This window comes from Nicotiana sylvestris, chromosome 6 (genome assembly GCF_000393655.2).
Source record: "Nicotiana sylvestris chromosome 6, ASM39365v2, whole genome shotgun sequence".
Classification (NCBI taxonomy): domain Eukaryota; kingdom Viridiplantae; phylum Streptophyta; class Magnoliopsida; order Solanales; family Solanaceae; genus Nicotiana; species Nicotiana sylvestris.
This window is the reverse complement of record NC_091062.1, coordinates 3844890-3862288: the sequence shown is the minus strand read 5'-3', so window position 1 is coordinate 3862288 and position 17399 is coordinate 3844890. Positions and strand designations below refer to the sequence as shown.

General features: G+C 36.2%; 2 protein-coding genes across 3 annotated transcripts; both read left to right on the top strand.

Annotated features, from left to right (window-relative positions):
- Positions 1 to 4559: 4559 nt before the first annotated feature.
- LOC104248249 (protein BUNDLE SHEATH DEFECTIVE 2, chloroplastic-like) lies at positions 4560 to 10598 on the top strand. 2 transcript variants are annotated; one of them, XM_009804475.2, is made up of 5 exons: positions 4560 to 4724; positions 5473 to 5567; positions 8492 to 8555; positions 9824 to 9920; positions 10058 to 10598. In XM_009804475.2, the coding sequence occupies exons 1-5, from the start codon at positions 4667 to 4669 to the stop codon at positions 10134 to 10136; spliced, it is 393 nt and encodes a 130-aa protein (XP_009802777.1). In that variant the 5' UTR covers positions 4560 to 4666; the 3' UTR covers positions 10137 to 10598. The 2 variants fall into 2 exon arrangements, with proteins under 2 accessions (XP_009802777.1, XP_070006419.1); XM_070150318.1 differs by having other exon boundaries at positions 9824 to 9947; positions 10058 to 10146.
- A 3040-nt stretch (positions 10599 to 13638) lies between these two features.
- LOC104248248 (protein BUNDLE SHEATH DEFECTIVE 2, chloroplastic-like) lies at positions 13639 to 17192 on the top strand. Its single transcript, XM_009804474.2, has 5 exons — positions 13639 to 13852; positions 14813 to 14913; positions 16006 to 16069; positions 16720 to 16816; positions 16951 to 17192. The coding sequence occupies exons 1-5, from the start codon at positions 13795 to 13797 to the stop codon at positions 17027 to 17029; spliced, it is 399 nt and encodes a 132-aa protein (XP_009802776.1). The 5' UTR covers positions 13639 to 13794; the 3' UTR covers positions 17030 to 17192.
- The last annotated feature ends 207 nt before the right edge of the window (positions 17193 to 17399 follow it).

The window sequence follows — 17399 nt, the reverse complement described above, 5'->3', positions numbered from 1 at the left end:
CAAGTTGATCAAAGACAAAAGGCTTGTTAGAAGCGGTTGATTCATCTTCTACAGTGATATAATTGTTGCTCGCCCTTCTTATTGAGATGCGCACTGGTGACGGTTGCTTGTATCCCAAACCTTCACGTGGTTGCCTTATTGCAACTTCCGATGGGAGCTTCCCTAACTTTGACGGCTCATTGGGATCGTATCTAGCTTTTCCAAATAGCTTGTAAGCGTTAGGATCAAAACCTTCATCTGTTCATTTTGTAGGGAGTGCCACATTCTACAAACGATTTTGGGCTACAAACCCTGTAAGTGGAATTGAGGACGACTTTACTGCCTCAATCCGTTTGACAGGAAGAGTTAACTCCTTTAGCATGTTGTCTTGGAGATTAGATGATTCACTTTCATCTTTCTTCCTTTTAGGGATATATTGGAGTGTCGGACTTACTTTCTTGCCATAAGACGTAACATTCCTTCTATAAAACTTATTCGCGTTGGATTGTACCTCCTTACTAGCAAATTTGGCTTCACCAGTAGTCACCTCTTCTATTTTAGTTGAGGGCTCTTTATTCTTGCTTTTCATGCCATCATCAGCTTTCAGCTCCTTCACAATACGGTTCTTCAAGTAGAACTTTGCATCGGCGAAGTGTGACTCAGCCTCGGTGAATGGCTCATCATCAGCAACTACCGTCTTCTCGATTTCACCCTCGTAGTATTTTAAACATTGATGGTAGGTAGATGGAACTACTTTATTCTCATGTATCCAAGGCCTCCCAAGCAAAACATTGTATGAAGTCTTCGCGTCGATCACATGCAGCCATGCACTTGATTGCATATCTTCAATAGTGATTCCCAGCCTGATGGCGCCTATGGCTCTTTTCCCCCCTTGGTTGAATCCTTGTATCATCACACGACTTTCTGAGAGTTCGTTCATGGGAATACCAAATTCTTTCACAATGTGGATTGGCAAAATGTTCACTGAGGATCCTCCATCAACCAAAATCCGATTTACCCTTTCATTGCTCATATAGCTAACCAGGTACAATGGGCGGTTATGAGGAGTGCCACCTAGCAAAAGATCATCATTTATGAACGTGACCTTTTCCTCACAAGCATTAAATTCTTGAGGAGTGGACTCGATGGGCTTTTCCGAAGATGATGCCAACGGTAGGTCATCACTCTTTTCTTCCCCTTTGTCAGCATGGCAACAAGAGGCATCAATGCCCTCATGGGAAATCTTCGTGCGGAACCAACTTGGTAAAAACCCCTCCAAGGTCACTGGATTTCGTGGCTTTTGAGAATGGTGCATCTCCACTTTTGCTTTCTTCAAATGCCTAACTGAATTCTTTTTCGTTGGTCTTTTTACCATTATCTTCCTTGTTGGTTGTTCTATTGATTCTTTTTGTGGGCTCCTTTTGTGGTGCCTACGACGAGTCACCAATGTCCAACCTTCATCATCATCAGGTTGATTGACTTCATCTTTGTCGCTCTCCAGTAATTCTTCATATTTACTTTCTTTAAAGCCACATAAGTCATCCGGACTGAATGAGCCAAAGGTGATAGAGACTTGGTTTGCGCTTGCTTTCTCATCTTCAAGCACGATCTTCTTTTCGCGAGCCAAATCCATGACTTTATCCTTGAAGACAAAGCACTTCTCCAGAGTGTGGCTTACAAGTCGGTGATATTTGCAGTAGTTTGGGTCATTTGTTTTCCCATCTTCATTTGGTCGCTTCATCTCCGGAAGCTCAATGAGATTTAACTCTAGGAGTTCTTCGAAAATGGCTGGCACATCAGAATCCAGGAATGGGTAATCTTTTTCCTGCATTTCTTTTAGAGTCAACTTTCCACTTGGCTTGTCTTGAAAAGAAGTGGATTTCATACTCTGCTTCTTGCTCACCTTTGTCATAAATTTCATAGGTGACGTATTGACATTCATAGCTTCTTTGCTTTCAGACTTGGGTACGAACTTGCCCCATTTCCTGATTTATTGCTTGTCATTCGCTTTGCGAGGTTCATAGATGGGTAGCCTTTCATTTCCAGCGGAGGCCATGCTCAATTCCATGTCATGGGCACGAGTTGCAAGTTCTTCAAATGTGCTAGGCTTGATACCTTGCAAGATGTAGCGCAATCCCCAATGCATGCCTTGGATGCACATCTCTATGCCTGAAGCTTCACTAAGCTTGTCTTTGCAGTTGAGGCTTGCATTCCTCCCATGATTGATAAAGTCGATAATCGGTTCCCCCTTTCATTGACGAGTATTTGTAAGCTCTATCATACTTACTGTGCGTCTTGTGCTATAAAAGAGATTGAGGAATTCTTGCTCTAGTTGATCCCAGTTATCGAAAGAGATCCAGCCTCGAGGTCTGTGTACCAGTCAAAAGCATTTCCTTTTAGCGAGCGGACAAACTTCTTGATGAGGTAATCTCCATAAGTCCCAGCATTGTTGCACGTTTTCACGATGTGTGCAACATGTTGTTTTGGGTTACATTTACCGTCAAACTGTTGAAACTTTGAAGGCTGATAGCCAGCAGGCATTTTCAACATATCGACCCTTGCAGTGTACGTCTTTGCATATGTAAGGGAGGATTTGGCAGCAACTTCATATTTGTTCTTAATGGTTCCTTCGATGAACTCCTTCAGTTGATCGATTGGAATCATCCCTTCAGATGAGACAGGGATAGCCTTAGTGGATGCTGCTTGTCTTGGGGGAGAGTCACTCTCTAGAACTTCTGGGAGCTTGCCGGGTGCATGGGTAGATTCTTCTTCCATCAAGATTTCCACCCTGTCCGTTAGCTTGTCAATTATAGCCTCTTGATTTTGCATGCATTTGGTCAAGCCAGTGATTGCTTCCGTCAAGTTTGCCAACTGCTCCTCCATAGATGAAGTGTTTGTCACCATGGCTTGCATGATTGTCCTGGATGACGGAGAGTAGCATGGATTTTCACACAGATTGATCCTTGATTGGCTCACGCTATGTGGTGTAAGTGGGGAGGATCCATCGCTTGAAGCATCATCATCTTCCTTCACAGCAGAGTGCTTGGAGCCAGAGAGGTCAAGCAGAGCAAGAGTTTTCTTGATCTTTTCAGCAACATCGCTTCCTCCTTCAGATGCGTTTGTGGAAGATCTTGCTCCTTTTGAGGATGAAGATCCAAAAACAGGGGTTGATGCGGACAACTCTTGGGGTGTTTGTTGTCCTAAAGATCTTGCTTTGCTCCTCGTAACTGGTCCAAAACTTCCAAAGGTAACATCGAGGATGCTTTCCACATCAGCATAGAACCTGGAGTTAGCAGCCTTGGTGGAAGTTGAACCGGAGATGATTTTCTTTGAAGCCATTTCAATGTTCTTGAACTTTGGTGATTGAAAGGTTGAGATGAGATGTAGAGATTGTCCCACTGGGCGTGCCAGAATTTGTAGACAATAAATTTGATTCGAGAAAATAAAATCAAGACCACAAAATATCGCAACAATCGTAGTATTTTATTTCGAATATTTTAGTGTTACAATCCCTATGAATCCTCTGATTCTTCCTTTCAATGGTAAATAAATTCAAGGGCCTTTGAGCTTGATCTTGAATATGTATTTGTTGCCTCGAACGATGATCTTGTTCTTGAGCTTGAGCTTGATTGCTTGAACTTGACCTTGATTTGTTCTTCGTTCTTGAACTTGCACTTGATTTCTTGAACTTGAACTTGAAGCCTGAAACTTGTGGAGGAATTTGCAGCGTTTGATCCACGAACTCCTTCTCACTTCTTGTTATAACTTCTCGTGTCTTTTCTGAGTTATGAACACCCCTATTTATAGTTGTGGAAGGGAGGAGTTGTGATAAGAACAAACTCTTTCCGACCAATCAAATTGAAGTGTGACATGACTGCATTTGATTGGCCAGAACATGTCACTTGCACATGTGGCACGATTTCATTGGTCTTTTAGTGTGACTGGGCATGCCTTGTCATTTTGACACATGGCACGATCCTATTGGCTCTTTCGTTTGACTTGGCGTGCCACGTCATTTGACACGTGGCACCAAACTGGGCCTCTAGAAGAGATGGCATTTTGGGCTTGATGAAGTGGGCTCATCACTCTAGCCCAATTAAATGGACTAGCCCAATGGATTAAGACTTATTTATTTAATCCATATATATTGGACTTATATAATTAATTCAATCATATTAGCCCATAATATTTATTTGGACCAATATATCTTGAATTTAAAATATAGACCAAATTAATTTTATGGATTTAAATCCAATAAATTTTGTATGCCTATATATATATATATATATATATATATATATATATATAATTTTATACACCTTTTCGGCTATCAGATGTAAATAGTTTCTAGCGTGAGCTAAAAATGATAATACCCCTAAACCAGCACCTCAATCATAATTTAATCGGTCCACAGTATTAATCACAAAATATTATAAATATATTCTGCAAACTATATTTATGTTTTTATTTTATTTTTTAAGTTACTGAGAAAGGAAATAAGTCTGTCATTATTTTCTAAAGCAAGACAGAAAAGGAATGAGCCTTATCTAGTAAACCTGCGGCTGCATGTAGTTTTCATTACTACCAACATTTCTAGCAGTTTTAATTAGCAATTACTTCAATTTTTCCAAGTTCACTTCTTATTTTCTTATCAAAATTGTTTCATTAACTAAATTCAATTCTCTTAATGGCAAATTCTCTGTGTTTAACACCTTTAGCTTCCTTCAACTCTGTCAATAAACCAGGTAATTTCCAGTTTCTATTTATTTTTGTTCTTTTTATGTCTTTTTGCATAATGGGTATTTATGCTTGCTTCTTTTAGTTTGATTTTTTACACTATTGGTTTATACCCTTTTTTGGGGTTAATTTCACTTGTGTTTACTTTACTTTACCCTCTATAATAGTCTAGTAACAAAAATATATTTAGTCATATTTTTTATATTTCTTTTGGAACCCAGGAAAACCCGCAGCCGCTACACCCTTCGAGTGAGCATTCTGTGCGTACTGGGTAAATTACTATTGTGTAATAGCGTGCAAACGACACAGGGATGTAAACCGCACTAGGCAAACCTTGTGCGACAAGCTCGACCCAAAAGACATTGAGGGGGATCGATCCTAGGTCATCTGTATGGATGACTGCCCTCTAAACCAACTGGACAATCTCCAAACCAACTATTTAATAGTCATATTAAAGAAGCTGAACTTAATTATTTAGTCATATTAAAGAAGCTGAACTTAATTATTTAGTGGGTAAAGTTTAGTTATTTAACGTGACAAAAAGAATTGGGACTAAAATAATATAATGGGTATTCACTAACCGTGATAATGGTTAAAATGTAACAAAAGAATTTGCAATTTTATTGTTATAGTGGATAAATTTCAGTGACCATACACAAATTTTGTCACTATACTTTGTGTTTGTGTTTGGTTTTAAGGATTCAATTTTTGGTGCAACCTTTTATGTAATAATTGAAGTTTTTATATTCTTGACAGGTCTAATTAATGGGAATTGCACTGGAAGAAATATTCAATGGATTAAAGATGTTATCTACAGCTCCAAGAGTTCCTTAAGAGTTTTGGAAGTGAAGGTAAATTTTGGACTTCTATGGATAAATATTTTTGCATATTGTAGTTAAATGTGCTCTATCAATATGCAATTCCCACATTTTTTTTCACTTTTATGCCTAGTCACTGCGAGCGAAGGGAGCCTTGGCATAACTGTTAAAGTTGCTTCCATGTGACTAGGAGGTCACGGGTTCGAGCTGTAGAAACAGTCTCTTGCAGAAATGCAGGGTAAGGTTGCGAATAATAGACCCTTGTGGTCCGGCCCTTCCCCGACTCCGTGTATAGCGGGACCTTAGTACATCGGGTTGCCTTTTTTCTTTTTTCTTTTTTGCCTAGTCACTGAGGGCTATTACAAATCCAGTATGCCTTTAGACATATATAACTCAATTGTGAAGGTTATATGACAACTAGGTAGGTAGAAAAAAGAGCAGCTTGGTACACTAAGCTCCCGTTATGCGGGGAGTTTGGGAAAGGACCAGACCACATAGGGTCCTATGTGCAGAGACTAACCTGGCATTTCTGAAAGAGACTATTTCCGCTGCTTGAATCCGTGACCTCCAGTCACACAGCGGCAACTAGGTAGGTACACTTAGGAAATTTGCTAGGATATTGTTGTATATATGATATATGGCAGAGTGAACTTCATCTTGGAAGCTCACTGCTTTTGTAACTATTATTCCATCTATTCTTGGGGGAATCCTCCATCTTGTTTCCACTTTTCTAATGGTAAATTTCAGTTTCGAGTTTAGGGTTTAAAAAAAACCCCTTTAGGGGCTAAACTAGAAGGTTTTGCTTGCCTCTTATTTGTGTCGTGTTCTCACTTTTGGATATTCTATTTTGATTGAATCTCTGAATTTTCTCTAATTTTTCTTGATTTTGTTAACATCCCGATTCTCTAAATCGTAAATCTTAATTGTGACGTGTTCTAAATTGTTGGCAATGTTTTTTTCTCTTTTGCAGATTCACATAGTCCCTTTTGAACGTTCTTTTGTTTTCTTCAAGAATTGCATATTAGTGACTGAAATTCAATTTCTATAATTTTTTGAAATATAAACCGTAATTGGTGTTTATGAAGCTCGTCCAAAATTAAGAAACTTTGCTATGGCTAGAATTCGGATATTGAAGTTCCGTGTTGTTGAAATTAGAGCCGCTATAGTTTCATATTTGGCTAGAATTCGGATAATGTATACATAAGTAAGATTTATATTTCAGTGCTTTCTGAATATTTATGTGCTATTGCTCTTGAATTATTCGTCATATGTTACATGTTTTATAATTGAACTATGCTTTCTTTTGTTTATTCAAGAATAGCTTCTTTACTTCCTCAATTATTTTCCTATTTTGTGTTTAAGATCATACCATTTACTACATCTTTGCAATCTTCAAACAGATTATTTGCTTAGAAATATACAACTTATCTTCATGGGTGGCTCAAGGGTAAGGCTAGTAAAGCCTTCGCTTTAGGCCCCAAAAAGTGTTGTAAAATACGTAATAATAGTTTGACTTAGACAATTCTGAACTTTGTAGAAAAAAGTATAAAATCCGTGTAAAAAAGGTTTTAAAAAGACAAAGAATATTTACTTTTTAACATGAGAAATATTTTAGAACTTCGAAGTAAACTACTCAAATCTTTGTATTAGCAAATAAAGTTTTTTACATCAAGATCCAAAGTAATGCATTACAAACATATGGCTAACATCTTACTAATTTGAATTAACACTTGATAATATAAATAATAATATTACTAAATGAAGCTAAAAGTCATATATCTTGTATGAATACTTTACGTTCAAAATATTTTTTTGGTTACATTTCGTTACTACAATTGTTGTTATTATTATATATAACAACAATTATTATATATAATTTTCATTTATTATATATAATAACAACAATTGTAGTAACGAAATGTGGGACCAGCGTTGCAGGGCTTCTCTCGTCTTCTTTAGCCGAGGGTCTATCAGAAATAGTCTCTCTGCCCTTCCAGGGTAGGGGTAAGGCTGCGTACATCCTACCCTCCCCAGACCCCACTTGTGGGACCACACTTGGTTGTTGTTGTTGTTGTTGTTGTTATTCCATCTATTCTTCTATAATTATGTTTTTAATTTCAATTGTGAAATTGACTGCAATTGGTACAACAAATTTCAGGTGAATGATTATATCAAATACAGTACATAGATGAGAGTGAAGACTTTGAACTTAATAGGGGGAAAAAAACAGAAGTAAGCAGCTAATCAAGTAAAACTTGTTTGATGAGAATTTGGAGATAGTCTTGACTTGAGAAAAGAGAGGAAGCTTTTAAGAAGTTTATGTGAGCATAGTCTTGTCTATCGGAAACAGTCTTTCTACCTTCTAAGTAGATGTAAGATTTGCGTACACACTACCCTCCCTAGACCCCACTTGTGAGATTATACTGGATTTGTTGTTGTATGTGCTCATAGTCTTTGCTCGAGTCTGGAGCAACAAAAAACTTAAGAGGATTTTTGTGCTCAAACTGATCTAGTATTGAGAAGGATTGAGATAGATGATTGCAGTGACACTACTTGGCTAGGAAAAACTCCAAATAAACTTGTTTATGGGAATTTGAATATTGTATGGTGGCATCTGCATAATACCAATTCATCTCCAATGCGAAGCCAGAAATTTCGCAAAGGGTATTTAAAATTTAATATACACAGTTTTTCGATGAAGGGTGTTCGGTTGACCACCCTTTAATGTATGTGGCTACGCCATTGGTCATCTCTTTATTTATGTGAAACAGGGTCAGGTGGCATAGTTTCGTTCCTGATGGGATCAGAAACCTTTTTCTCGCTTTCTTTTTTCGTTTCTCATCTCCTAGAATTTTTCTTTCGCCTCTTTTTCTGATCTAACCATTGTCATCTTTGCTTCTATTTACTTGAGTTGGTTATGTCGTGCCAGAGCTTTAACATTATTTTCTTTTTTCCAGGCCACTGACAGTGACCAAAATGCAAAATCAAGGAGCATCATCTGTAAAAATTGTGATGGAAATGGTAAGTGGATTGATGCATATTTTTTGGATCTTGAATTCTATCTCGTCATTAACGATAAGGTTCCTCGGACTTCTCTCGATGAACATTCTCATGTTGTTTTGGATTTCAAGCGACTAATATTCCTTAATATTGTAGCATTAAGGCATAAGCCTTTTAAGGGGAGTATTGGCGCAACGGTAAAGTTGTCTTCGTGTGACCTATAGGTCACGGGTTCCAGTCGTGGAATCAGCCACCGATGCTTGCATCAGGGTAGACGGCCTATGTCACACCCCTTTGGGGTGCGGCCCTTCCCCGAACCATGCGTGATTGCGGAATGTTTTGTGCACCGAGCTGCCCTATTGTAGTTATGCCTTTATTTTTACTGGATGTTAGTTGCATTATAGCAATGAAGATGATGTCCAGTTAGTTTTAGATGTTAACTGTTGCATCAGGTTTTATGAGTTATCGTGAGGGCAGCAATATTTTCAAGAGGAAATTTTCTACTAAATTTTAGTAAGAGAACTATTATATCTTGACAGCAACAACAACATATCCAGTGTAATCCCATAAATGGGGTCTGCGTCTTTAATATTTATTTTACCTTCTGCTTGGGATTTCTTTTTTAAAATGGTTACAATTAGTATAATTTGACTCGTGATGTTGGGAGCTCGATGTAAGAACACCCGTTTATGAACTTCTGTCAAAATTTTCATCAAAATTTATGTGAGTGTTACAATGTATCGGAGGACAAAAATATCCTACTTCAAATTTTTCTTTATGCTTCAGCGTTACTGGTTATTTGCAGAAATGCAAGGTAAGTTGCGTACAATAGACCCTTGTAGTCCGGTCCTTCCTGGACTCCACGCATAGCGGGAGCTTAGTGCACCGGGCTACCTTTTTTACATACTTAACATTTGCCTTTATGTTTCTTTTTCTTGCTTATAACCATATTTGTTTCCACGATTTATTTCACTGTCACATGTTTGATTCTTCATATATAGATATATACATATTGGTTTAAAGGGGAGCCTTGGAGAAACAGTAAAGTACGTTGTCTCTGTGTTACCTATAGATCCCGGGTTCGGGTCGTGGAAGCAGCCACTAATGCATTAGAGTAGGCTGTCTACACCACACCCCTTGGGGTGCGGCCCTTTCCCAACTTTGCGTGTACGCAAGATGCCTTGTGCACCGAGCTGCCCTTTATAGTGATTACAGAGACCTGAAATAATTCATTTCAGCTTGGATTTAGTTCAGCACTTTTTGTTTCTTAGACGCTATATTGCTCTCAGGTGCAGTGTTGTGCTCACAATGTAAAGGCATTGGTGTTAACTCCGAAGATTATTTCAGTGGGCGGTTCAAAGCTGGTGAACTGTGTTGGCTGTGCGGGTACATGCACCATCACTTATGTTTTTGGTGATTAATTATGATTTCATATTGGTTTTCAATTCGTAAGAAAGTTGAGAAAAATGCTGCAATGCCATCTCATTAATCATATCCGTTGCGTTTGCATTTTTTCCTTTCAGAGGTAAGAAAGATATGCTATGTGGCGACTGCAATGGTGCTGGATTTCTTGGTGGATTTATGAGTACGTTCGATGAGTAGACATCATATGCACTGGTCGCGATATGAAACAATAGCTAGCTATGAAACTCAATACTAACAGGCAACCATTTCCCAGAAACTTTTCAATGCTGTGGTTCAAATGCTATAAATTGCTTCTGCAAATTCCAAGTTAGGACGTTGAGTCCCTGGGGAGGGAGGTGTATGTGACACCTTAGGTGAATCGATGATGCTTGGAAATATTTACAAGAACAGCTACAATACAGTTTGTGTAATGTGCTCGAAAAGTCAATCATGGCTTTTGTACATAAGTATATACATCTTTGGGAGTCTGAATTACAAACCTCATAGTCTCTGCACCTCATCTTGACTTGGTAACACCTAGTCTACGGGGCCGAGCTAGGTGGCAGAAGCGGGTTCGGTCGAACCCCTTTTGCCGAAAATTACTCTGTATATATAAGATTTTTTTTTTCACGTATAAATATTAGGTGTTGAATTTTCTTAGCTTCTTTGCATATTTATTTTTTAATTATTTGAATCCCTTTGGTGAAAATCTTACTTCTGACACTGTTGGTCAAGGCTTCATTGGCAGCAAACAAATAGAAGAAAATAATAAAGCTGATATTAAAGCAGGTTCAAATTGATTTCTCATAGTGCAACTTCAAGCATTGAATTGATGATCACATGACAACATTCTGCTTATGTTATTGTGCCCAATTCAAAGAAGGTAGACATCTTCTCTTTGTTCACTTGCAGCCTCCCACCCTTTTTAACCCCTTCAAGGATGTTGGTTCTGGAATTCGAGTTCAAGCTGAAACACGGAAAGTTAGAGCATAATATGCTGGATTAGGGGTGGCAAAATGGTTAAAAGAAAACAGTTAACCATTCATATTATCCACTAAAAAATAGGTTGGATAATGAACTTTTTAAAAACGGATCAAATATGGATAACAACCATATTATCCATTTAGAAAATGGATAACCAATGGGTCTAACTTTTATATTTGTAAAGTGAGCTGGATTATGGAACTCTTGCGTATAAACTTCCAGTATATTGTGTTGGAACTCCTGCACATTATGTTGGAATCTCATATGCAAAAAATTCAAACTCCATGAATTTTTCGGATTTTAAGGGTGCTTTTGTTCAAATTTTAGTTTCGTTAAATGTTGTTAAATTTCATTACTTTTGAAACTGTAGCTAATTTTTAATTAGCAGTTGTAAATCAGGGCATTTCTGATTCTCCTCCCCCCCCCCCCCGTAAATATTGGGTCATAAACCATCTGGCCAAACTCCAAATTAATTTTCATTTGTTTTTTTCTTTTATAATTTTATTTAATTATCAAATCAAACTGGTAAAAGCGTATTTTTTTTCTATTTATGGAGGTAACAATAAGTCACTGATTCACCAGAAAATTGAGCCACATTGTAATTCAGATGAGGCAAGGCATTTAATATCCTTTTACGCATAACACTCTATGGTTGTTGATCGCATCATGAAAAAGAATAATATAAATACAAAGCTTACTTTAGTGCAAAATGGACGTGACCAAATGTCACAGAAAACTATGCTCCAATAATATTCAGTTGCATCAAAGCATTTACTTGATAATCCTTAATATTAAAATTTAAATTGTATGAGTTCAACCAATATTATATTTATGAGTTTATAGGCTCAGAATTTTACACATTTATTGCTGTTTGGCTAAGCTTATTTTTAGCCAAAAGCGTTTTTTTTTTGCCAAAAGCGCTTTTGGCCTCAATTTGAGGTGTTTGACCAAGCTTCTGGAAGGAAAAAAAGTGTTTTTGAGGAGAAGCAGAAAAAAGTAGCTTCTCTCCAAAAGCACTTTTTTGAGAAGCACTTTTGAGGAAAATACACTTAGAAACGGTTTTTTAAAGTTTGGCCAAACACTAATTGCTGCTCAGAAGTGTTTTTCAAACTAATTAGCCAAACACAAACTGCTTCTCACCAAAAGTACTTTTGAGAAAAACACTTTTGAAAAAAGCACTTCTCAAAATAAGCTGATTTTTGCAGCTTGGCCTAACGGGATATACATCAGCCTTTGAGCTAAATGATGTAAAAGAATTAGTACACTATCATGTCTATAAAATGTAACTACGAATAATTGTGCATAAAAATGTGATTAGTATAAAAAAAAAATAGAGATTAGGTCTAACTCAACATCAAAAGCGAGCTCAAGAGATAAGGAATTATTGTCTAAGCTATATTAAAGAGACCACATAACCCTTAAACCATCGATGTAGGACTATTCACATCACGTCCATTACTCAATTGGTCAAATGTAACTATGAATAATCATCGTGTATAAAAAATGAGATTAGTATTAAAAGAAAATGTACATCAGGTCTAACTCAACCTTAAAAGCGAGCTCAAGAGATAGGGAATTATTGTCCAAGCTATATTAAAGAGACTACCTATCCCTTAAACCATCGATGTAGGCACATCACGTCCATTACTCAATTGGTCAGTAACTATTCAAAATTGCCTAGTAAAATCACTGTTCCTTGTTTGGAACAGAGTCATTTAACTATTTCTATAGCACTCAGAAAGTCGTTTAACTGGATTTCTCAAACTTTTGATGGCCAAATATTTATTTACCTTCTAAATATCAACTTTTATCTCTTTTTAATACTTTTTTAATATTATGACTTTTTTCTCTTTACTCTATATTATTGACTTACCTATAGAATAAGTAAAATTGTTTATAAAATAAAATAAAAAAGAGTTTTCACGCATATTATATTGGAACAAAATAATTGAGCAAAGTTGTTAAGCATATATAATGTAAATTATAAATATACTTCTATATTTTTACCAAAAAAATTATTCCTTTGTATTACATGCACAAATATATATCATTTAAAAGCTTTTGTTCTCTTTTATTCTCAATTGTGTAAATAAATTTTTGAGTTTTAATTGTTATTATCAAATTTTTTGATACAAACAGATTATTCTAATTTTTTTTGTGTTCAATTATTTTATTCATCAATTTCATGCGCGTAAACTTTTATTTTATAACTCAATCCTAATTTTTAATATAATATTTATGCGATTTTAGAAAAAAATAATTAACTGAAACAAGTTACACACAATACGCATATGTTAAGGCTAGTTAGAAATAATTTAAATAGAGGGGTGAATGGATTTGATTAGTTTCACTAGCATTTGACAGATTGGACCAAATTATCCATAAATTCAGCATCCCAATTACAATTTATACAGTTTAAAGTTCAAATTACGCTTGCATTAATTCCAAAAAATATTCTCCTACAGTCTGAGTGCAAACTATATTTATAGTTTTCTTTAAAGAAAATGCTGTGTAAAAAATATAAAGAATGCTTTCTCAAGTATTTTTTACAACAACAGATATTTTAAAGTATTTTTTGGGATAAAACGACACGAAGAATGGGATAGAAGATATTTTATTGCTTATTTGTCTGCTGGAGAGAAGGTTATATTAGTCATTTTACTTTTAGATTTTAGATCAACGGAGGGGAGAGACCAAAAAAGGAATGAGCCTTATCTAGTAAACCTGCGGCTGCATGTAGTTTTCGTTATAACCAACATTTTCCAGCACTTTAATTAGAAACTCTTTCACTTTTCCCAACTTCACTTCTTTTTTTCTTCTCAAAATTGTTTCTTTGACTAAATTCAGAAAAAAAACTGAATTCATTCTCTTAATGGCAAATTCTCTGTGTTTCACACCTTTAGCTTCATTCAACTCTGTCAATAAACCAGGTAATTTCCAGTTTCTATTAATTCTTGTAATTTATTTATCCCTTTTTGCTTAATGGGTAGTTGTATTTTCTGTCAATTATGGTTTGTTAAATAAATGAAGCTGAATTTTATTGTTTTAATGGATAAAGTTAGTTACTTTAATGTGACTAAAATTGTTATAAATAAGTAAGATTCAGTAACTATTATAGTGGTTAAACTTTAGTTACTTTACCTTCTATAACAATCTCGAAGGGAGGCTTGGTGTAACTAGTAAAATTGTTGCCATGCCAAGAGGTCACGGGTTCAAGATGTGGAAACAGCTTCTTGCAGAAATGCAGGATAAGGCTGCATACAATAGACCCTTGTGGTTCGTCCCTTCCCCGGACCGTTATAGCTTAGTGCACCAGGCTGCCTTTTTTACCTTCTATAACAATCTAGTCACAAAATTATATTTTGACACTTAAAAAAGATGAATTTTATTGTTATAGTGGTTAAAGTTCGAGTACATTAATGTGGCTAAACTGTTAATGGGTAAAGTTCAATAATTGTTACAGTGGGTAATGTTTAGTTACTTCAACAACAACAGCAACAACAACAAACTGAGTATAATCTCATAAGTGGGGTCTGAGGAGGGTAGTGTGTACGCAGACCTTACCCTTACTTTGAAGGTAGAGATGTTGTTTCCGATAGACCCCCGACTCAAGGAAAGATGAAAAGAAAGTAGTAGCATTAAACAGTAACAACAACAAGATAATAAGAAAAACGAGGCGAAAGGAACAACATGTAGCAATTACTTCAGTGTAACAAAAAACTTGTATTCTTACTATTACAATGGATAAATTTCAGTGACTTTGCGCATAATTGTCATTCTTTGTGTTTGTTTATGGGTCTGCAACTGTGTTAGAATGCTAATGTGTTAGGGGGTAAAGATTCAAATTTCTATTTTGTGTGTAGTAATTGGGATTTTTATATTCTTGTCAGGTCTAAATCTGATTAATGGGAATTGCACTGGAGGAAAGATTCAATGGATCAAAGATGTTACCTACAGCTCCAAGAGTAACTTGAGAGTTGTGGAAGTGAAGGTAATTTTGGACTTCTATGTATAGATAATTGTGCAAATCTGCAATTAAATGTGCTCAATTGATATGTAATGGCTACATTATTGACTTTAATGTTTAGACACTAAGGCTAAGATCCGGTATGACTTTAGACATATATAACTCGGGCGTGGCGGCAGTACGAAGTTAGGTGGACTAAAGGTAGAGGCGGAGCCAAGATTCCAACTTTATGAATTCTGATTTTAAAACGATGATTTCAAGTGCTAATAATTGGGTTCTAAATTTGATATTTATATATATTTAATGAAAATTTTAACACAAATTCACTGTTTGAGCAAAAGCTACTGGGTTCTGCCGAACCCGTAGCCGGGCTTCTAGCTCCGCCTCTAACTGAAGGGGGTTCATGGACTTTTAGTCTTGTCTTGGGAATGGAGAGGAAGCTTTTAAGAAGTTTATGTGCTCATAGTCTTGGCTTGAAACTGGAGCAATGAAAGTTTTTAAGAAGTTTTTTGTGCTCAAACTGGTTTAGTGTTGAGAAGGAATGGGATTAGATGATTGTGGTGATACTACTTGGCTAGGAAAACCGCCAAATAGACTTGTTTGTGGAAATTTTAAAACTATGTACTCAGGGGCGATGCTAGAAGCCCAGGTATGGATACGGCCGAATCCAGTAGTTTTTGCTCAAACAATGCATTTGTGTTAAAAAAATCATTAAATATGTACAAATACTAAATTCAAAACTCATAAAGTTGTTGTCGGTCTAAATTCAGAATTCATAAAGTTGAAATTTGGCTCCGCGTCTGTTAATGTGGTGGCATCTTGCATTGTACCAATTCATCTCTTTGTTTATGGGAATGGGTCAGGCAGCATAATTTCGTTCCTGATGGAATCAGGAACCTTTTTTTCGCTTTCTTTTTTCCGTCTCTCATTTCTCATTATAGTGCGTAAAGGTGAAACTCCTAAGCTTAATGCTAGCTGTAGTTCTATTGAAACTTCGGTTTGCTCCTAGAATTTTTCTTTCACCTCTTTCTGTGATCTAACTATACCATCTTTGCTTCTATTTCCTTGAATTGGCTGTATTATGCCAGAGCTTTGACATTATTCTCTATTTTCCAGGCCACTGACAGTGATAAAGACACGAAAGTAAGGAGCATAGTCTGTCAAAATTGTGATGGAAATGGTTAGTGGATTGATGCATATTTTTTTGGATCTTGAATTCTTTCTCATTATTAACGATAAGGTTCAGTGAACTTCTCTCGACACTCTCATACTGTTTTGAGTCTCATTTGACTAATATTGCTTAATATTTTAATTTGCCTTTCTGTTTATTCAATGTTTACTGAATTGTGGCAATGAAGATGATTGTAACCGAAGCAGTACTTTCGAGAGAAATTTTGTACTCCTAGATTTTAGTAAGAGAGCTATTATATCTTTTATCAATATAATGTTTGGTTTACCTCTGCATTAGATTTCGTTTCTTAAAACAATATTTGCTTCAGATAAGAATTTAACTCTTGATGTTTAGTGATCGATGGAAAAACACCTTTGTTACGAGCTTCCATCAAATTATTCATCAAAGTTTTGTCTGAGAATTACAGCGTACTGGAATCAAAAACTTTTTTTTGTTACTGCTGCAGCCTTACTGGTTCTTTGCCGTGTTACATACTTAAATTCGCCTTTATGGTTCTTTTTCTTGCTTATACTCATTATTTGTACCCGTGATTATTTCAGAAATAGATATATACATTGATTACAGTGGCCTCAAATAATACGTTTCAACTTGGATTTAGTTCAGAACTTTCTGTTTCTTATACGCCATACTGCTCTCAGGTGCAGTGTCGTGCTCACAGTGCAAAGGCTCTGGGGTTAACTCTGTAGATCATTTCAACGGGCGGTTCAAAGCTGGTGGACTATGTTGGTTGTGCAGGTACTTGTTCTATCATTTATGCTCTTGGTGATTATGGTTTCACATTATAATTTTGTTCTTAAGCAAGTCGAATAAAAATGCTGCAACGTCGTCTGATTAATCATATCCTTCATGTTTGCACTTTTTTTCTTCAGAGGTAAAAAAGATGTGTTATGTGGTGACTGCAATGGTGCTGGATTTCTTGGTGGATTTATGAGTACGTTCGATGAGTAGACTTCATATGCACTATTCTCGGGTAGGTTCAGAGGCAGATCCAAAATGTACACTTTGATGGGTTCAATCTTTAAAAATTTTGCATTGAACTCATTGTATCTTTGAGATTATGAATTCAGAATTTAATATTTATTGAAATTTCAGTTATTTTTCACATATATAATCGTGCTCCTTGTCAAAAATACTGGATTTTAGTTCAATCCATTAAAGTTATGATCCATCCACCCCTAGGTAGGTTGTCACCATTGATCCCAAGAGAAGAGGAAAGAAGTATTTGATAAATAGACTATATTATCATTTTCCTATTCCAGTTTCACATGTTCAAGATTTCTTGAGCTTTATATTCAGAGGCGGATCTAGGATTTGAACT